This window comes from Odocoileus virginianus, unplaced genomic scaffold (genome assembly GCF_023699985.2).
Source record: "Odocoileus virginianus isolate 20LAN1187 ecotype Illinois unplaced genomic scaffold, Ovbor_1.2 Unplaced_Scaffold_6, whole genome shotgun sequence".
In the NCBI taxonomy this organism is placed as follows: domain Eukaryota; kingdom Metazoa; phylum Chordata; class Mammalia; order Artiodactyla; family Cervidae; genus Odocoileus; species Odocoileus virginianus.
This window is the reverse complement of record NW_027224268.1, coordinates 73,083-95,799: the sequence shown is the minus strand read 5'-3', so window position 1 is coordinate 95,799 and position 22,717 is coordinate 73,083. Positions and strand designations below refer to the sequence as shown.

At 41.2% G+C, this 22,717-nt stretch overlaps 2 protein-coding genes across 7 annotated transcripts in view; one reads left to right on the top strand and one right to left on the bottom strand.

Annotated features, from left to right (window-relative positions):
• Positions 1–22,717, bottom strand: part of CTPS2 (CTP synthase 2) — a 107,424-nt gene that overhangs the window by 48,684 nt on the left and 36,023 nt on the right. For all 6 annotated transcript variants that reach the window (XM_020886770.2, XM_070462639.1, XM_070462638.1 and 3 more), the window contains exons 12-13: positions 21,264–21,326; positions 21,117–21,160 (exon numbers count right to left, since the gene is read on the bottom strand). In XM_020886770.2, the coding sequence (XP_020742429.2) occupies positions 21,117–21,160; positions 21,264–21,326 (107 nt within the window). The remainder of the gene's footprint in view (positions 1–21,116; positions 21,161–21,263; positions 21,327–22,717) is intronic.
• On the top strand, positions 167–4,290 carry S100G (S100 calcium binding protein G). The gene is made up of 3 exons (XM_020886774.2): positions 167–252; positions 735–878; positions 4,033–4,290. The coding sequence occupies exons 2-3, from the start codon at positions 744–746 to the stop codon at positions 4,135–4,137; spliced, it is 240 nt and encodes a 79-aa protein (XP_020742433.1). The 5' UTR covers positions 167–252; positions 735–743; the 3' UTR covers positions 4,138–4,290.

The window sequence follows — 22,717 nt, the reverse complement described above, 5'->3', positions numbered from 1 at the left end:
ACTCTTGGGACTCTGAACCATTAAGTAACTATCAAGGTGGCCCTTTATTGGATCTTGCCCTTAATTATGAAGTTCATGCAGTTTTAAGACTGGGTTTCAAAGACCATTAATAATTACCCTTAAATGGTAAACAAAAGGAAAATTTCACAATCAGGGTGGTGTGCCTGTTAAGACTATAAAAGTCACAGGACCCGGCTCAGCTCCTCACACTTCCATTTGGCTCTCCTAGCTGCCTGACTGCTGAACGGCCAGGTAAGAGTGCTTCTGGTACTACCTGTAGTTCCTTCTGCTTCCTTTCAGAATGGTGTGAAAGATCATGGTCTAGAGAAAAAGTGGATTTGTGCCATCTAAAGATATTACCAGTAACTTAAGAGGCTAGAAGCTGTGGTCAGGTTTCTTTAAGAACACAGCCTACGGTGTGCAGATCAGGTACAAGTGAAGAATGTCATAATTACTAGTAAAAGTATTTGACTTCAAAGCCTATCTTCTAAAAGATGTACTCTTAAGAACAGACATTTCACATACTATCTAAGATGATTATTTTAAAAACACATTAGCAATCACTGGTACATTGCCATTTCCACAGCTCCCACCCTCCTCCTCCTTTTTATCTCCTCCCCTCCCCTTTTGTTTATTCTCTCTCACCTTGCCCAAAAGCCCTCAACTCCTGCTGGCTATCATCAGTATAAAATACTCCAGCTTTCTGATAAGTTCATTGTTTTCCCAATTTACAGGACACCAAAATGAGTGCCAAAAAGTCTCCGGAAGAACTGAAGAGCATTTTCGAAAAATATGCAGCCAAAGAAGGTGATCCAAACCAACTGTCCAAGGAGGAGCTGAAGCTATTGATTCAGACGGAATTCCCCAGTTTACTGAAGGTGAGTGCAGCATCACAGTGTCCGCTGACGGGGCAGGGATGGTGGGAAGGGCGGGGAGAAGAGAGGACTCAGGGAGAGGCTAAGGTCCTCGATGCCACTGATCAGAGCTCCATGTGGAGCAGAGCAGCCAGCAGCCAAGGTGTGGGCATCGCCTGAGAGAGGACACTTGAATGCGTGCCTTCCTCCTACGGGGCAGGCTACATTTCAGATGGCAAGCTCCTAGAAAGAACGGGCTTGGCCGTCTATTGCCCCCAGCCTTGACACACAATTCCCGAGGTGCCCAGTCATAGTAAACAAAGCCACAATTGTACTTTTACTAAGATAGGTTTGGAAGACCCCCAGGTTGCCAAGCAAACATACTAAGTCCTTCAGTCTGGGTTCGGCACCTCTGTGTCAAGCTTTAGGAAAACAAAGAGACCTGTACAATTATAGAAGATGGACTTGGATGTGCTTCTCTGTTATAGGTAGGATCTCTCAACTAGACCAACACTTACTTGGCAATCTGTTAAGGAAACCGGCTTCATGCTAATAAATTGCCCTCCTGCAACACCCATTTCTATTTCAAAAGCATTTACATTTGTGTTAGTTTGTGTTAAGCACCTAAGTTTGTGTTAATGAGCAACAATACATTTCTAAACTTTCAGGAAAGGATTACATTTCCCCAGCCATAAAGTTTCTCATCAAAACCATCCCAGAGTTGTCAAAATCAAAACGCATCTACAGGCAATAAGAAACAGGGAAAAACTGATTCTCCTTGCTCCTATACCCTTTCTTTCCCTTGGAACTAAAACTCATCTTCAAAATGGAAGCAACTGTGCAACTAACTGTTACATTTGACTTGATCCCTATTTAGCTCTAACTTCAGGATCTGGTTCTCGTATTTTAACCAGAAATGTCCCTTTTGCCAATATGACATGTGAGGTTTCTAGTTTTAGTTGTTGAGGTTTCTGTTTTTAGTACTAAAAAGCGAAGTAGCTGAATTTGATGACCTTATAATCAATTTTCTTACAGTTAAAACGTGAAATAACTTTTTAAAAGTTAAAGGCACTAGCAGAAAAAGAGTTTCTAATTAAAAACAAACGTTTCTGAGAAAGATTTAACTCTTCAAAAAACTCTTAAATTTTTCCAAAAGGAAGAAAAAAAATAATAGGAATAATTTTAAAAAATAAGAAAAAGAAGAAAAATAATAATCTGACAGGAAAGCCTAGGCAATCTAGTCAAGTTGTTTTTAAAGGTAAGATTGGTGAACTTTTCTGTATTTTTCTATATTTTATGTATTTCCTATAAAAAGCACATATGACTTTTCTAATTTGGATAAAGGCAGAAAGACTAGTGGTAAGTTGTGAAAAATCTACATATGAAGTCATGTACTGACTGTATTTCCATACAGACTTTTTGTAAAACAGATGTTGAATAGCTAACTTATAAGTTCGGTCTTGTGAGCATAGCTAAGTGTCAAATGTCTTTGTAGGAATCTTAGGGGTTAAAACATACCTTGATGTAGAGATTGGCTGCACAACAATGTGAATATACTTAACATTACTGAACTGTATACTTAAAAATAGTTAAGATGGGGAATGTTATCTTATGTGTTTTCTACAAGAATTCAAAAAAAATTTTTGAAGCTGACTTACAAACTAAACTGCTATTTCAATAGGTTTCCTGGATGCCATTTTGCCAAAGAGACTCCTTACCTTAAATTCAGAGTGGTAATGGTTTTATGATTTGAGTTTTATGGTAGTGAAGGGGTTCAGAACAAGTCTCCCCAAAATATATCACTTAAGCATGGAGATTATTTTGAACTAACAGGAATCAAAACCCGGAAGATTCAAGGAAAGCTCTTTACCTCCCACTCAACTGCCTAAATTTACATTGGAAAGGGAAGCCTGTCCCAGGAAGAGAGTTCTTGCTATAGATTCCTTTTTTCCTTAGAAATGTATCTGTATAACAGGCTAAACTTTTGTTTTCCAAACATCTCTACCTTCCTACGAATGGCCTTCCTTCCCTCTGTATCCTTAGCTCAGGATGTTATATAAGCCTCAGTTACCTGGTTGCCCTTTGGGTCTCAAATTTTTATGGGGCACCCCATACGTATATAATTAAACTTGTTTTTCTCCTGTTAATCTGTCTGTGTCTATTTAATTAATAGACCAGCCAAAGAACCCAGAAGGAAAGGAGGGAAATTTTTCCACCCCTACAGCAGGGACAAAATTAAGTCTGCTTAAGTCACTACAGCAATACCAGTAGTCAAAAGGGAGTCGGGCTGAACATGATCTGATGTTCTGATAACAAGCAGTGGTTCTCTGAGTGGTTGGTTCTCAGCATCAGCACTGCCCAGGAACTTGTTGGAAATATAGATTCTCAGATCTGACTCCAAGCCTAGTGAACTGGAAGCTCTGGGTAAGACCACCAATCAACTTGGGTTTATTACAGTCAACAAGCCTACCTACCTGGTTTAAGAACCACTGAGCCAAAGTCACCTTGCGTAGAAGTGGGCTGCAACACACGATTTGGGGAGAAAAATGGGATGCTTGCTAATCAAGAGGTTGAGCTCTAGAGTCAGTGTTTGAACCCCAATCCCCTTTTAACAGCTGGGAGCCCTGGGCAAGTCAGTAGCCGTCTCAAAGCCTGTTTTCTCATCTGTAAAGTGGATCTCCCCCACAAGGCAGCTGGGAGAATTACACAGCTAAGGAAGCTTTGTCACAGAGCTGGCCCACAGCAAGCCCCTGGTCATATGCTGGCTCAGCCCTGGAGCTGGATGCCAAACCAGCTCTCAGGGAAACCTTAGAGCAGGGCCCCTCGGCAGCCAAGTGAAGCCCTGGGACTTCTCAAAAGAATGATTTAGATTACAAAGGAAACCAAATATTTTTAAATATATATTATTAATTTCAAAATAATAAATGTGATATAGTTGGTTGTTGTTTTTAATAGGGGGGTGGGTAGCCAGCTCTGTGAAATGAAGCAATGCTACAACTAAAGTTGTTTTTTCTTCATCTCTCACAGTCAGTAACATGTGACTGTAACATGTAACAGTAACTGTAACATGTGACAGTTGCCTTCTTGGAACATCCACGCAGTGTCTCTAATTTAATGTGCAGCAGTAACTGATTTGTTTCTCCCCCTCTTCTATTCCCTCCTTTTTGTCTAAAACCAGGGTCCAAGCACCCTTGATGAGCTTTTTGAAGAACTAGACAAGAATGGAGATGGAGAAGTTAGTTTCGAAGAATTCCAGGTGTTGGTGAAAAAGATATCCCAGTGAAGGAAAGAATAAAATATCATTCTCAGTACCAGAAGAATGCCTGGGATATGGTCCTACTCTGTACAAAACCACCAATGTTGCCACTTAATTCTTTACAATTGTAATGATCCAACACTAAGGTCTAATTACTAAATAAAGAAATCCTCAAACATGTCTCAACTTGTCAAGTACTGACTCCAGTAGCTTACTAGATTTGAAAGTAACCTTAGCCCAGGCTGGATGCATGAGACAAGTGCTCAGGCCTGGTGCACTGGGAAGACCCAGAGGAATCGGGTGGAGAGGGAGGTGGGAGGGGGGATCGGGATGGGGAATACATGTAAATCCATGGCTGATTCATGTCAATGTATGACAAAAACCACTACAATAGTGTAAAGTAATTAGCCTCCAACTAATAAAAATAAATGGAAAAAAAAATTTAAAAAAAAGAAAATAACCTTAATTTGATGCATCTAATTTACAGATTTATAAAGAAAAAAAAAAAAGAGGCCCAGAATAGTTCCATGATCTTGACCAAGACCACAAAAATGGTGGCAGAGACTTGGAAAGAATTCTGATGAGTCAAACCAACTCCCTCCCTCCACTTGTCCACCAGAAAAACCCTCTCCTGCTCTCCCTCTGCAGCCACGCAGGGTATCACATCATTCCCAGCATCAACTCACATTTCACTCTAGTCAATGGCTAGTAAGAAACAGACTTCACAGAACAGGCACTTGTCTTTAAAGTCATATCCTATCACCAGCTGTGCCTTTGCAATCACTGATCCTTTGGGGAAGCAGAAGGAACACATGTCCAGAGAGTCAGTTTTACTCCATGACCGAACAGGTGGCCTTGGTTCTGGTATGTCATGTGAAAAATAAAAAGGACAGGAAGGCAGGGCCCTCTAGATCTGGCATCCTGTGCTGCTGGGATTCTGGGTATCTGAGAAGCAGCTAGCCCTCAAGTTCCACAAGCTGAGTCCAGTTCAGGGGAGGGAGGGAGAGAGTGGGGAACGTGGGAGGAGACTAACTTTCTTCTGCCCCTCACCTGACAGTTAAAATGACAAAGTCATATGAGTACAAGCTGGCCATGATAGCCCACGACAGTGGTGCATGGAAGCCAGGTTTTTATTCTGACCCCCACTCTCCTCTCCTCAGAAACACCAGCAAATCATCAGTGTTGCACACATTCTCTTTGATCAGCATCTTGACATTTCTGTTCATTATCACCCTCCTAATGAGCCTCATTAAACATTTTTTTCCCAATCATCCTTCCAATGAACATGAGCTAAAAAAATTCTCTGAAAGGACACACACACAAAAAAACTAGTATCAGTGTTTACATGTTAGTAAGTTAGTGTTTACATGTTTAGTCCCCCTAAAACTGAATTCCCCTACTGACTTTATGATTAACCTATTAAAATCTTTTTTTTCCCCGGGGAGTCCCTGGCAGTCGAACACTCTGCACTTCCACTGCATAGGGGGAAGGTTCAATCCCTGGTTGAGGAACTAAGATCCCACGTGCTGAGCAGTGTGGCCAAAAAATTTAAAAATAAATAAATAAGTAAAGATAAAGCAGACATAAATCTTAACAGCGGTAGAACATTTTTTAAAAAATCTTTTTTCCCTTTCTCATCCCTTCTGACCTCAATCCTATGCTGCTACTGCTGCTGCTGCTAAGTCGCTTCAGTTGTGTCTGACTCTGTGCGACCCCATAGACGGCAGCCCACCGGTTCCCCCGTCCCTGGGATTCTCCAGGCAAGAACACTGGAGTGGGTTGCCATTTCCTTCTCCAATGCATGAAAGTGAAAAGTGAAAGTGAAGTCGCTCAGTCGTGTCCAACTCTTAGCGACCCCATGGACTGCAGCCTACCAGGCTCCTCTGTCCATGGGATTTTCCAGGGCAAGAATACTGGAGTGGGGTGCCATTGCCTTCTCCCAATCCTGTGCTGTCTGAACACTAATCAACCAGAGTCAGAGGACTACAAGTGCTCCTGTGGATAACATCCTTAAAGCACTCAGGTTGTTTCTCCAGGGCAAGATGAGCTAACAGATCATCCCCTCCCCAGGATCAGCTGGCCAAAGACTCAGAAACCTTAGACATCCTGACTTCTGAAAATGTGATTAACAAATGTCACAAGACAATTAACTCCAGTATTTTTTTTTTTTTTGGCCACACCAAACAGCATGTGGGATCTTAGTTCTTAACCAGGGATTGAGCCCAAACCCCGTGTAGTGAAAGCGCCGAGTCCTAAGCACTGGAGCACTAGGGAAGGTCCTAACCCCAGCCTCTTTGTTCTTGCCTTTTAAAAGGAAGACCAGGTTGGAGAGGATCTGAGGTTTCTCTCCCACTCCCTTTCCTGGCGCCTGCAATAAACCCTTGCTCTTGAGAAACCTGTATGCAGGTCAGGAAGCAACAGTTAGAACTGAACATGGAACAACAGACTGGTTCCAAATAGGAAAAGGAGTATGTCAAGGCTGTATATTATCACCCTGCTTATTTAACTTATATGCAGAGTACCTCATGAGAAACACTGGGCTGGAGGAAGCACAAGCTGGAATCAAGATTGCCAGGAGAAATATCAATAACCTCAGATATGCAGATGACACCACCCTTATGGCAGAAAGTGAAGAAGAAGAGCCTCTTGATGAAAGTGAAAGAAGAGAGTGAAAAAGTTGGCTTAAAGCTCAACATTCAGAAAACTAAGATCATGGCATCTGGTCCCATCACTTCATGGCAAATAGATGGGGAAACAGTGGAAACAGTGGCTGACTTTATTTTGGGGGGCTCCAAAATCACTGCAGATGGTGACTGCAGCCATGAAATTAAAAGACACTTGTTCCTTGGAAGGAAAGTTATGACCAACCTAGACAGCATATTAAAAAGCAGAGACATTACTTTGTCAACAAAGGTCCATCTAGTCAAGGCTATGGTTTTGCCAGTGGTCATGTATGGATGTGAGAGTTGGATTATAAAGAAAGTTGAGTGCAGAAGAATTGATGCTTTTGAACTGTGGTGTTGGAGAAGACTCTTGAGAGTCCGTTGGACTGCAAGGAGATCCAACCAGTCCATCCTAAAGGAGATCAGTCCTGGGTGTTCATTGGAAGGACTGATGTTGAAGCTGAAACTCCAATACTTTGGCCACCTGATGCGAAGAGCTGACTCATTTGAAAAGACCCTGATGCTGGGAAAGATTGAGGGCAGGAGGAGAAGGGGACAAGAGGATGAGATGGTTGGATGGCATCATCAACTCAATGGACATGGGTTTGGGTGGACTCCAGGAGTTGGTGATGGACAGGGAGGCCTGGTGTGCTGCAGTTCATGGGGTCACAAAGAGTCAGACACGACTGAGTGACTGAACTGAACTGAACTCACAGCAAATACTTACTGTCAGAGTTTGGCTTTCTGTGCAGAGAGCACACAAGCCCTTGTTTGGTTTAAAGGAAAGGACTGGGCAGATGAGGGACAGAGGTGTGAGAACCACTTCTGACTTGATATTTTACTAAACATTTTTGATTTTTCAATCCTGTGGATGCATGTCCCGTCAAAAAGAATGTGTGCTCAGACACTCAGTCGTGTCCAACTCAGGGATCAAACCCACATGCGACTTTTTGTGACCCCATGGACTGTAGCCTGCCAGGCTCCTCTGTCCTTGGGATTCTCCAGGCAAGAATACCAGAGTGGGTTGCCATTTCCTTTTCCAGAGGGTCTTCCTGACCCAGGAATCAAACCCACGTCTCTTACGTCTCCTGCATTGGCAGGGGGATTCTTTACCACTAGTGCCACCTGGGAAGCCCATCAAAAAGAATAAAAGAAAATTGTTAATAAAAAGACAACTTTTGTAAAATACCATATTGCTGCTTTTCATAATGAGCTTCTTTGCATCCTTTTTATTCGGAATAGTCAGAACATACAACTATCTAAATTCTGGGAAATGTATCAGAAGCTATTCCAAAACTCAGAAATTTAACCAGAGGAAAAGAAAAACAAGTTATAACCCTTCCACCAAGAAACAAAGGTTTTTATACACCATGAGGGAATGTTTAAACACAATCTGTATCATTCTAATTCAACACAAGAGCATTCTCATAGCATCAAAAACCTTAAACAGTTCTAATGACTAATTATAGTCCACTGTAGGGATACCCCTTAATGGTCTCAACTATTTCCCCCACTGTGGGGCATTAGGATTACTGTCATTTTTGATTCTTCTAACTAATGCTATAGTGAATACCTGTTCACTTCTTTGTCAATATATCAGATTTTCTTAGCAGAATTTCTGAGAAGTAAATGTCTGAGGCAGATGGAATGAATATTTTTATAGTTTGTGAGACCATCTAGTTAATTCCCAAAAAGTTGTATTGATTCATATTTCCACAAACAGGTGGGAGAGCACCAGCTTCACTCCCCAGACAGCATTCGTCAGCTTCATTTTACCTACTTCATTAGTTGCAACAATGTACATCTTTTATTCATTTATGGTTTTTATAGGAATCTCCCAACTACAGATGGTACCCAAATTACCATGGTTCAGCTTTCCATTTTTCAACTCTAAAATGGCACAAAAGCAATGTGCATTCAGTAGAAACTGTACTTCAATTTTTGAATTTTGATCTCAATATGCAGTATGATCCTCCCGTGATGCTGAGTGGCAGCAGTGACAGCTCCCAGTCAGCCACACCATCAAGAGGGGCAACAACTGACACACTGACAACCATTCTGCAACCAGACAACCATTCTGTTTTTCACTTTCGGTACAGTATTAAATACATTGTGAAACCAAGCAGGACTCTGAAAGGGCCTCCTGGGTACAAGTCCCCCTGTGTTCCCTGTTCGTTTGTATAAAAAGCTTTCATCTCCTGGGCCTTCCTCAGATTTCAAAGAGAAGATCCAGTTAATGATTAAAGAAGTGGAAAATGCAGAAACAGAAAGCAGTCAAGCAAGGAAAGTAATAACAGCTTAAACAATAGTCACAGGACTCCTAGTTCCCCCTGAAGGGTACAGATAACAATCTGATCCATATCTTTGAGTTGTTCTGCAGAAACTAAGTGGAGGATGGTGAGTACATGCTGACCACAGAAGCACGTAGACCTCAGACTGGTTGGAACCAGAAGACTGATGACTGAGATTACCGAAACACCATCCTGTTACTTTACCACAACCAATCAGAAGACTGTCCACAAGCTGATCAGGCACCCTATGACCCTCACCCATAATGTTGGCTTTAAAAACCCTTGCCTAAAAGTCACCAGGGAGTTTGGGTCTTTTGAGCACAAGCTGCCCATTCTCCTTGCTTGGAGGCCTGCAAATAAAAGCTGTCCCCATCCTTCACCACAACCTGGCGTCAGTAGACTGGCTGTGCTGTGCATCAGGCAGGTGGACCCAAGTTTGGTTCAGTAACAATTTAATGAGATTTTCAACACTTTATTATGAGATAGGCTTTGTGTGAGATGGTTTTTCCAACTGTAAGCTAATGTAAGTGTTCTGAACACATTTAAGGCTAAACTGTGATGTTCAATAGGTTAGGTGTATTAAAAGCATTTTCAGCTTCCAATACTCAGGGCATAACCCCAGCATAAGTCAAGGAAGGTCTTTATTTCCCCACTGAGTTTATGGTTGGGTACAGTTTTGTAAAAAATATTCAAGTTTGTTATGAGACTGTGACTACTAGGGTGTAGATACTATACATTGCCTATTGAGTGTTTGTGGTGATATGGGGGTTCACTCTTTTGTTTGATCAATATGATGCATTAATCAATTTAATTCCTAGGATAAACACACTATCCAGTCATGACTGATTATCCCTTAAATGCTGTTAAATTAGACACTTTGACATTTTATTTAAGGTTTTTACATCTTTATTAATAACCAACATTAGTCTATAGCTTGGAGTTTTATTTTTTGTTGCATATGCCTTGTTGAGTTCTAATATTTAGGTCATGCTACCTTCCCATTTTTGTCTATGTTTTCAATCTCAATCAGCCCCTCACACAGTAAATACACACTATGTCTTTCAACTCCAACATACGTAAAGCACCTATTACAGGCAAAGCATTATACAAGATGCCCTAAGATATACAAATTTCCAGACCTCTGAGATCCTAAGTCAATGATTCTGGAATTATGTCAGGGAAAGGCTTAATCTAAGAAGTAGTATTTCAACTGGGATTTGCAAGAGCAATGTTAAAGAGAACTTGCAGGGAAGTTGAAAAAGAGAGAAAACACATCAAATCAACATCATGTTGTTAAGAAGGAAGCCATTTTCGTCTGCCCTTCTAAGATCTTCTGGCTGGTCTAAGAATTAAATTGACATGAGACAGATTAACAGGAGAAAATCAAGCAAAAGTTTAATAACATGTATACATGGGAGAGACCCGGGAAAACTGAGTGACTCACTAAAATGTCCAAAACCCTCACCTTAAATACCAACTTCAACTACAGACAAGAGGATGTTGAAGGTGGGGAGAGTCAGTTATGGGAGGTGACCAAGAAAAGCAGTCAACAAGGGTAAGATTGTGATGCAGATTTATGCCCTGCCTGGAGTCTTTTCTTCCCTCTCATCCCTCTGTTTTCCACACCAGTTGAATCTTCCTAAAGCATCCATTTCTATTGGAAAGGCTTCAGCAAGAGTTCAGTATTTGCAAGATATGTCACAGCTGATAGGCATTATTCTTACTCATTCCCTGTTGCCTTCAGGACTAATCTTGACAGTAGTACTCAAGGACCTCCACAAATTAGCACCAATCTCCTTTATTTCCTTCCACTTCCCTACAGGAGCAATGTGCTTTGCTCACACTATTTTATGGCCAGATCTTAGACATTCCAGCCTACATATGCCTCCCCTCCTTTCAATGAAGTCTCCCAGTATTTGACAATCTTCCCTTCTTACTTTAATCCACAGCATTTCCCCCGCAAACCCTGAATTCTTAAGTATTCAAGGCCTACTGGTGCTGTGCAATACCATGGCCACTAGATTAAGTGGCTATTGACATTTAAATCAATTAAAATTAAACAAAATTTAAAATTCAGTTCCTTGGCCACTCTAGCTAAATTTCAAATGCTCCATAGCCCGGTGTGGCTAGTGGCTGCCGTAAAGGATGGCACAGATCCAGCACACTCTCTCATGGCAGAAGTCCTGGTTGTCAGGGCTCGTAGCACTGAGGGTGTACTCACATTCTGTCCACACATTTGTTTCTACGTTTCACAGGTTTATGTCTTATGTCTCTAACTAAACTGTAAGCAGGGTTGTGGCAGCTGCTCATTTGTAATGCACTATATTTAGGATGGTACTTAAGTGGATGAGCGCCAAATGCACAGTGAGTTTTTTTCTTCTTAATAATCTCTTTTCACTAGAATCCAGTTATTTCAACTGCAAAAAAATATATATATATATATCTTTCAAGTTGTTGAAATATCTATTCCCAAGGCATTTCCCATTGAGCTAAAGGTACAAAAGCTTTAAAATGCATTAGCTTTGAAGTACTCATTTAGTCATTTGGTTATTGTTAAAATTATGGACTACCCTTGTTGATTCACTAATGGGGGCTTACTCCCAAGAAGCCTTAGCCATTAGGCAGCAGCCATCAAGCCTGGAAGAATTTTCTTCCCCAGATCGAAAATAGTTACTAGAGCCAACCAACAGCCTGATATCAACTCTGAACCTACAGTCCCCACAGAGACAGGATTAAATGACTATTAGACTCCCAGACTGGTCCATAAAAAAACATTTTACTCATAGTATAGCTGTCTTCCTGACAGCTACTTTTATGGGAAAAAACCTCTTTAGCCCAAACTAAGATCCAAATGACTTCTTTAGGATTGCTTTGTTAGCTGGGAGATGCTCATTATAATGTTTGAAATTAAAGCAGTCTTCAAAGTTATAAAAGTTGCCTGGAAGGTTACTCTAAGTGACTGGGTTTTTTAAGCCTCCTAATTTGCTTTCCATATGAAATTGTTGAAAAATAAATGAAAGTAGAAAATAATTCAAACAGGGCTACAACTAAAGGTAGGAAAATGTTATGCATCAATTATGCTTAATATATAACACACCTGAATCCATTTTTTTATTATATGTGTCTATCACAAATCCACTGTGTCAGATATAAAATTAATTTTGACTCTGAAAATCCTTGGATCAAAAAGGGGTAAAAGAAGTCAAATCAATAATAAAACTGAAATAATATCAAATGCCACAATCTCAAGTCTCCATTTGCATCTGCTTAAAATGATTCACATTTCTCCCTTTTCCTCACCAAGACCACCATCCAAGTGTACATGTGTGAAAGGAAAATCAAAATGGAGTTAGTACCGCAAAGAGAACTCTCTAAAATGGAGCTAGGAGGCCATTAAGGAAGTATGACTTATGCACATGTCAGCTTGGATGGAATCTGACCTTTTGACCTGATGAAGTCATCAGAACTGATACTGAACAGGACCCTTTGGGGCTCCTTTTCTGTGTTCCCCATTTCTTGATTACAGGAAATAGGCTTCATTCAGTCTCCATGACCTTCCCTGAGTTCCAATGAGCAGGTTCAAACAGCTGCTAATTAGGGAAGGGAGGGGATGCAGAGAGAGGGATTCAGTTCAGTTCAGTTCAGTCACTCAGTCATGTCCAACTCTTTGCGACCCCATGAACCACAGCACACCAGGCCTCCCTGTCCATCACCAACTCCCAGAGTCCACCCAAACCCATGTCCATTGAGTCGGTGATGCCATCCAACCATCTCATCCTCTGTCGTCCCCTTCTCCTCCTGCCCTCAATCTGAGAAAGAGTCAAAAGAAACAATAGTGCAGCCTTGGGCAGGGTCCTGGTTCCCCCTCAGGGATACACAGAACAATATCTTTGAGCTGTTTTGCAGATACTGAAACCCCCACCAGGTGGGAGAAGTTAACTGTATGCTGCCCACAAGCACACAGACCCCAGACCTGTTGGAACCAGAAGGTTGATGATGCTGACTCCCATTTACCTCACCACCAACCAATCAGAAGAATGTCCACGAGCTGATCACGCCCTCTTTGAACCATTACTGTAAAACTCCTCACTACTCCCCCTAGATCAGAACATAGTTTTGAGGGCATTAGCCCACTGTGGCCCCCTTTGCCTGGCAAAGCAATAAAGCTATTCTTTTCTACTTCACCCAAAACTCTGTCTCTGAGATTTCATTCATTGTTGGGGTACAAAGGCTGGATTCAGCTTCAGAATATCTGCCAGAACTTATTGGACCCCTGCCCTAAAACAACTCATGATTCCTCAAGGGCAAATATTCTCGGACTCATATCAGAGGCCATCACAATTCTTACCAGGCAACTTTTAACATCTTGGTTTTTTGTCTTTATAAGCCCTGACTCTTTCTCTTCCTCGTAACACACTTTTAGGGTTACCCAAATCTATGTCTCCCAAATTGGAAATTTTTTTCGGCCACACCACACAACTTGTGGAATCTTAGTTCCCCAAAAAGGATGGAACCCAGGCCCCCAGCAGTGGAAGTGTGGAGTCCTAACCATTGGCAGGGAATTCCCCTGAACTGCAATTCTTAAGATTCCAAAGAAACTCTTATTTGAAATCTCCTGAATTTTCTTTTAGTTGACACAAGTCTGTGTTGATGTGTTTGAATGTGGATTCTGTTTCCAGATTCTCTTTCCATATCTAATGTAAATTCAAATGTTTAAAGTTACTATTTTTAATAAATAGAAAAGAAATGCTAAAAAGTACGCATATCCACATCCCTAAACATCAGATTGAGATCATTCTTCCTATATATATCTCAAAAGTCAAAAATATTCTAAATAAAAACTCTAAAATGCCACAAGCTATCTTCTACATGAACTGGAGAGATCTGAAGGCAAATTCAAAGTCAAGGGTGTCAGCAGCAGCCATGTGATTGAGACAGAGTCAGAATACAAATCAGCTACAGCTATTTTCCTGGTACACATCATCTAGAAGGCAGGTGAAGCTACTTGGAAGAAAAGCAATAACAAACCTAAATAGAGTATTAAAAAACAGAGACATTACTTTGCCTACAAAGGTCTGTATAGTCAAAGCTATGGTTTTTCCAGTAGTCATGTACAGATGTGAGAGTTGGACCATAAAGAAGGCTGAGTGCCAAAGAATTGATGCTTTCAACTGTGGTGCTGGAGAAGACTCTTGAGAGTCCCTTGGATAGCAAGGAGATCAAACCAGTCAATCCTAAAGGAAATGGGAGTCAGCATCATCAACCTTTTGGTTCCATCAGGTCTGGGGTCTAGTGCTTGTGGGCAGCACTCAGTTAACTTCTCCCACCTGGTGGGGGTTTCAGTATCTGTAAAACAGCTCAAATATATTGTTCTGTGTATCCCTGGAGGGGGGACCAGGACCCTGCCCTGAATATTCATTGGAATGCCTGATGTTGAAGCTGAAGCTCCAATACTTTGGCCACCTGATGCAAAGAACTGACTCACTGGAAAAGACCCTGATGCTGGGAAAGATTGAAGGCAGGAGGAGAAGGGGGTGACAGAGGATGAGATGGTTGGATGGCATCACCGACTCAATGGACATGAGTTTGAGCAAACTCCGGGAGATAGTGAAGGACAGGGAAGCCTGGTGTGCTGCAGTCCATGGGGTCACAAAGAGTCGGACATGACTGAGCAACTGAACAACAAGAAGTCAGACTTGCTATAGAACCTAAATATTCTGCAAAGTCCCAGAGCCTTCTATTTCACCATGTGGATTAAGCAGAGGAATGACATAATGAAACAAATCTTACTCATTCTCTCCTGGGACTTCCAGACTCAGAGTCTACCTTCATTCTTAGGAAACCATTTCTCATTTGATGTGTATAAGAGACGCCTCTTCTTAGATATCCTGTATGCCAGTGTCTGCTGATTTAGTAAGCAACCATAAGACTAATCATGCACGCCAAAGGAGGGTCACAATGGCCCATGAAGGGGAGTAGAATTTGCCACCCCAAAATATGTCTCTTTGGCATAAAGATTATAGTGGGATGATTCTTTTTAAGAAACAGCAGACAGAAGAGAAGCTCTAACAACCTAGTGGGAACTTCCCTAGCAGTCCAGTGATTAAGACTGCGCTTCCACTGCAGGGAACTAACATCCCACATCCCACATGCCCTAAGGCAAAAACCAAACCAAATAACATTAAAAATAAAAAATAAAAACAGAGTTGAAGTTACCCTTTTGTCAGAGACATGTGCATTTATAAAGGAAACCTCCATTTGTAAGGGCTTTCCTTGTGGCTCAGCTGGTAAAGAATCTGCCTGCAATGTAGGAGACCTGGATTCAATCCCTGGGTTGGGAAGATCCCCTGGAGAAGGGAAAGGCTATCCACTCCAGTATTCTGGCCTGGAGAATTTCATGGACTGGTCCATGGGGTCGCAAAGAGTGGGACACGACTGAGCGACTTTCACTCTCCATTTGTAAGGAAATGGCAACCCATTCCAGTATTCTTGCCTGGAAAATCCCATGGATGGAGGAGTCTGGTAGGCTACAGTCAGTCCGTGGGGTCGCAAAGAGTCAGACACAACTGAGCAACTTCACTTTCACTTTCACTCCCTCACTGTACCAGGAAGAGAAAGATAACTCTAAATCTCTAGAAACTGTTAACAATGGAGAAGGCATGGACTTAAATCTTCATGACAACCTTACCCTTGTTTACTGTGCTTTTGCCTTGAAAACCTCCCATAAATACCCCCACCCCCAACATCTTCTTTACTCTTTAGCTGGAGATGGTATTTAAGATGGTGGCTTGGGGCATTCTGGGGAGTTACTCAGGGTTTCCTGGGTATACTGGAGGTATCCATGTTATTAAACTTCTGCTTGTTTTTTTTTTTTTTTCCCCTGTTAATCTGCCTTTTGTTACAGGACTCTCAACCAAGAATCTAGAAAGGTAGAGGGAAAATTACTTTTTCTCCCCCACATCCGTGAAACAGATTTCAGCCGCAAATATATCCTAAAGGAGGCTCCTGGTTTCCAAATTATTTACTTTTTTAGTGAGAAGGGCCAGAATGGCTATTACCCTCTGTAAGTCACTGTTATTTGCTCAAGTTTAAGAGATTCCTGAGGCTTCCTGGTGTTTGCTGCCTGGTGATTCTATTACCTTAGTCTTTTTCTTTAATAAGGCTTCTCCCCATCCTCACAAATGCTGGCTCTTAAGGCTATTTTTCTCCAACAAACTGATTGTAGGCCATAAAGATGTTCAGTAGCAATTAGGTTTTATTGTTCTCATCTCACTTATGAGTATAGAAGCTATCAGAATGTAAAATGTACATTTCCTCCAACTTCTCAATTCCTCTTCTAAGAATTCATCCTATAGAAGTGTGCATGTGTGGCTACAAGGACATATGTACAGATACTAATTTGCAGCATGATTTAAAGCAGCAAATAATGGACACAACCTAAATATTAATCAATATGAGACTGTTTAAATAAAGAATGATGCATATATTAACAGCAAGGCAAGCATTTGGAAGATCCCTGTGCACTGAAGTGGAGTGATGAGTACAATGCAAGGGGAATGATGTCTTAGGCATGCCAGCATATGTATTTTTAAAGGAACATATATCCATATATGTGAGCAGGTAGGCATTTGTATACACACACACACACAATCTTTAGCAGAATAACAAAAGAAACGGATGAAGGTAGTCACCTCTGGGTAAGGGAACTGAGGTGAGGTAGGGTCATGTAAAAGGCAGTTTTATACCTTTTCTTTAGGGCTTTACTTTTTTATCCTGTGTATAAATGTTTTAAAAATACACACACACACAGTAAAGGATAGTCAAGGAATAAACCTTGCCAAAGCTATCTAACAGTGGCACCTACTGGTAAAGTCAGTTCCTACCCCAAAGTATTCTCTAAGAGAAGAAATCCCAATGTTTGCCTGGCACAGCCATTTCAGCCATTAGTCAGGAAATATGTTTCTATTAAAGCCTTATAAGGAACTCTTCACTTGTATTAAGTCTTCTGAGCATAAGACTTAAAAGTACCATCTGGCTGGGAAGTTATGGTTCATTATAGTCTGAATTGCAAGCTATAAAAATGAGTGGAGAATAGCTCTATATCCTTCCACAGTGATCTCCACTCCAGCAGAGAATGTTGAGTGAAAAAAAGCAAGGCAGAAAAAATATGCAGTCTACTGTCATTTATCTAAGAAGGGGAGGGGCTTAAAAATATATGGGTTTACTTGTATTTTTTTAAATGGAAAGATAACTCTTTAAAGAGAAAGAATTAATGGGTGCCATAAGGAAAGGAAGGGACTGTATTGAGGGGAGAGGAAAAGAACTAGATTTCTCTATCGTATGCTATCTCTTATATGTGAAATCTAAAAAGAAATGATACAAATGAACTTACTTACAAAACAGAAACAGACTCACAGACTTAGAGAACGAACTTATGGTTGCTTGGGGGAGAAAGGAAGGGGGAAGGATAGTTAGGGAGTTTGGGATGGACATGTACACACTGCTATATTTAAAATGGATAACCAACAAGGACCTACTGTATAGCACATGGAACTCTGCTCAATGTTATGTGGCAGCCTGGATGGGAGGGGAGTTTGGGGGAGAATGGATACATGTATATGTATGGCTGAGTCCCTTTGCTGTTCACCTGAAACTATCACAACACCATGTTAATCAGCTATACCCCATATAAAATAAAAAGTTACCAAAAAAATACTAGATTTTTCTAAATCAGTGCTTCTCAAAGGAGACTATTTTGCCTGTGTCCCCAGGGTATGTTCTGCAATGTCTGGAGGTATTTTTAGTATCACAGTTGGGGGTTGGGAGGAAAATACGACAGATATATAGCGGGTAGAGGCCAGGGATGCTACTGAACATCCTACAATGAACAGGACAACTATCTGGCCCCAAATGTCAATAATATATCTAATAAGGAACTTGTATCTAGAATATATTAAAAAATACTTCCAACTTAATAAGATGACAAATAACACAATTTAAAGTAGGCAAAGGATCTGAATAGACTGTTCTCCAAACATGATATACAAGTGTCCAATAAGCATACGAAAAGATGTTTAACAACCTTAGACATCAAGGAAATGTGAATCAAAGCCACAGTGAGCTATAACTTCACTCCCACTAGAATTGGTATACAACTGACACTTGAACAACACAGGGTTTAGGGGTACTGACCTCTCAAGTAGTCAAAAATTCAAATATAACTTTACAGTTGGCCCTCCATATCCACAGTTTCACACCCACAAAATCAACCTATTGTCAACAGTGTAGTACTGTAGTATATATTTATTGAAAAAAAAAACATCAAAATTGAAAAAGACACGTGTATCCCATTGTTCATTGCAGCACTATTTACAATAGCTAGAACATGGAAGCAACCTAGATGTCCATCGACAGATGAATGGATAAAGAAGTTGTGGTACATATACACAATGGAATATTACACAGTCATAAAAAGGAAGGCATTTGAGTCAATTCTAATGAGGTGGATAAATCCACAGACTTCCCATAGCTCAAACAGTAAAGAATCTGCCTGTGATGCAGGAGACCAGGGTTCAATCCCTGGGTTGGGAAGTTCCTCTGGAGAAGGGAATGGCAATCCACTCCAGTATTCTTGCCTGGAGAATTCCATGGACAGAGAAGCCTGGTGGGCGACAGTCCGTGGGGTGGCAAACAGTCGGATACGACTTAGCAACTAACACACATACACACAATGAGGTGGATGAACCTAGAACCTATTATACAGAGTGAAGTGAGTCAGAAAGAGAAAGATAAATACCATATTCTAACACATATATATGGAATCTAGAAAAATGGTACTGAAGAATTTATTTACAGGGCAACAGTGGAGAAACAGACATAGAGAACAGACTTATGGACATGGGGAGAGGGGAGGAGAGGGTGAGATGTATGGAGAGAGTAACATGGAAACTTACATCACCATGTGTAAAATAGATAGCCAACGGGAATTTGCTGTGTGGCTCAGGAAACTCAAACAGGGGCTCTGTATCAACCTAGAGGGGTGGGATGGGGAGGGAGATGGGAGGGAGGTTCAAGAGGGAGGGGACATATGTATACCTATGGCTGATTCATGTTGAGGTTTGACAGAAAACAACAAAATTCTGTAAAGCAATTATCCTTCAATAAAAAATAAATTAATTAAAAGAGAGTTACAAAAAAAAAATCCATGTATATGTGGACCTGTGCAGCTCAAATGCATGCTGTTCAAGAGTCAACTGTAATCATTTCCCAAGGAAAGAATATACGTGGATCACAGTATGTTTGCAGTTAATATGTGCTGAGTAAATTAACATTGAAAGGGGGGAAAGTTTCCTCAAGTGTTTCTAATGCAAACTAAAGTATAAGAACCACTGTTTTCTCTAGAAAAATAAACTGAAGTTTTAAAAAAAAGTCAACTGTAACAAAAAAGATAACAACAAGTGTTGAGGATATGAAGAAATTGGAACCCTCATACACTGCTGACAGGATGCTGCAACCACTTTAGAAAACAATCTGACAGTTCCTCAAAAAATTAAACATACAGTCACTATATGACCCACAACTCCCCTCCTAAGTATAGACCCAAGTGAAATGAAAAAATACGTCCACACAGAAACTTGTAAACAAATGTTCATAGCAGCATTATTCACAGTAGCCAAAAGATGGAAACAACAAATGTCCATCAAAGTATGAACAGATAAATAAAATGTAATCTAGCCATATAATTAAATATTATTTGGCAATAAAAAGAAGCAAAGTACTGATAGATACTACAACATAGACAGACCTTGACAACATTATGTTAAATGAAAAAAGTCAGTCACAAAAGGCCACATACAGTATGATTCCATTTGCAGTGGATCAACACAGGTCTGAGATGTACAGGTCCACTTAAACAAGCCTTTCTTTTCATAGTAAATACTACAGTACTACATGATCCATGGTTGGTTGAATCTGCAGATATGGAGGAATGCATATATGGAGAGGTGATTAGCAGTTATAGACAGATACTTGACTGCACGGAGAGTCACACCTAACCCCTGCATTATTCAAAGGTCAACTGTATGTGAAATGGCCAGAATAGGCAAATACATAGAGACAGAAAACAGATGAATGGCTGCCCAGAGCTGGGAGCATAGGCGGCTTGGGGCTGTCAGCAAAGGGTGTGGGATTTCTTTTTAGAGCAATCAAAATGGTCCAAAATTGACTGTGGTAATGATTATAGAAATCTGAATGTGCTGAGTCATTGCATTACATACTTTGAATGGCTAAATTTTATGGTATGTGAATTATATCTCAATAAAATTGTTAATAAAAAACAAATCACAATGATGAGGTGTATACTCTGATAGAGGTGGTATAAGGCATAAAAGGCAGAGGTCAGGAAAGGCTTCCCAGGATCAACAGGAAGTCATCAGTAATCAGATTGGGTTTACTTATGTAATTAAATTCTTCACTGGTTTTGAGATTCCAGGGGTAGGGAGGCTGCAGGACAGGAGAGATCTCAGGTGTAGGGAATGTCATTCAGATTGTCCAACTCTAAAACTCCAAGTATGGAGGGACAGGGATGCCATGGGATGAGTTAGCAGGGTGGCAGGTGACAGAGCACAGTAGCCTTCGCTCCTGGCCAAATCCTTGGACTATTTTATGGGAAAAGGAACTGATAAGCTGAGGAGCAGCAAAAGAACAGACAAGGATGGGTCTAGAGACAGGACAGCCTGTGTGTTTACATCAGTTCTGATAAACTGTTGTCAAAGTCAACTCAACCTTTTCCTGAATGTTCAGCTTGAAAACTACTGCAGAGAAACCAGTCTAGGACCGTTTCTTCCTGCAAGACACAGCTGACAAAATGGACGATGGAGAATAAAGTGGTTTGATCTAAACTAATAACAATAGAGTAATAAGAATAAGCAAAATCATATATAATTAAAATGTCCTGATGTCATAATGAAAAAAAAAATAGCCCCTTAAGAGCATAGGCTAGAGCCAGAAACAAAATAATGACCCAACCCAAAAAGATAAATAATCCACTTACCACAGGAATATGGGCATTTGGCTCAAATTCTGTGGAATCAGCATCTGAAGATAAAGAAATGAGTTCAGTAACTCACCATTATGTAACTGAAAAATAAGTAATAAGAATGCTTTTCACTAAGAGGTATTTAGAAAATCTCAGACTTACCTTTCAAGTTAAGGCAGTTTCTTGCAAACTCTATCACTGCCAGCTGCATCCCAAGGCAAACTCCTATTTTAAAAAGCACATATACAAAACAAATGAAACTATTCTGTACTGTGTCATATTTTCTGTTCATTTGTTTGCTATCTTCTCCATCTAGAATGCAGGCTGCAAGAGAGTAAGTTTGCTGCTGAAGCTTCTGCCCTCAGAACAGGCGTGGCAGGGGCAGGGAAGGGGTTTGGACGACCCAAACTGAAGTAGGAATAAATAAATGCGAAGTTGGAAAAGGGCAGGAAATGAGAAGGCAAGGTCCAAAAGGCCAATCTGCCTACCTCCAAATGTGTCTCTAGATTGAGGCGCACGTGTGGCCTGCAGGGCTGCCCCAGAGCACCCAACTCCTTCAGAGAATGTCTAACAACACCTCAATTCACAAGGGAGTCTCTGTGGGCTGAGTCTTCACACTCTCTCTTCTCTAGATAGTTTCATGGCCTTAAATGTGGGCTCTGTTTGCAGGCAGCCCCTGCCTGGCAGCAGGCTGGGCTCCAAGGAGCGCCCACAGGCAGGCAGGGGAGTAGGAGGTCTGTGCCCAGCTGCTGAGCCCAGAGCAGGCTAAACCTTCACTACAAGGAAGCAGCAGCAGCCGGGCGAGCTGGTACCTCCACTGCAGGCTGGAGCATGATGGAGAAGCCAAACGGAACTGAGCAGAGAGCTCAATGAGGACAGAAAGGGACCTGCAGAGGCCCGGGCCTGTTGCCACAGGGATGCACCCCTTGCCCATCCCCGCATTCACTGTGGCCTACCAATACTCTCCAATAAACAAACGTCAAGGAGCATTCCAGATGCTTTTACAGATATATCCAAGATACACAGGGACTCAAAGGAGAGAGCAATCAATACATCAAGCATGCCAGAACAAAAGTCAAAAAGCGTGAAACAGCTGAGTGCTTTGGAGGGACTTCAGAAAGTCCCACAAAGCTAGGACACACAGACAGTGTGTTAAAGAGAAAGCTATAGAGCTGCAAACTATTCTGTACAGTGAAAATTATCTGAAGAATGCTAATCATGTTCAGACAGAAACTAAACAAGATTACTTCAAAAGAAAACAGTGGCCCAGGTGAGCTTAGATGGATAAAACAAAGCAAGGTACCAAGGTAAACTACTCCTAGCTTCTCTTTTGAAAATGGATCCCTAATGGAGAGTGTCTAGGAAGTTAAAGAACAGGCAAGTGGGGGAAATGAACCTGTTGATATTAAGTAAATGGTACCAAAGCCAGTCCACTCAGTTTATAAACCCAGCAGCCCATGCAAGCACTGCATGAAACACAGCCTCTCCCCACTCCCTCTTCCTTCTGGACCCCCAGTCGCAGAGCTGCTTGTTATCCCATCAATGTTCTATTACATCGAGTTTCATTGCTAAGGAAGCCATGCTTTGCAATTTCAACAAAAGCATTAAAAACACCC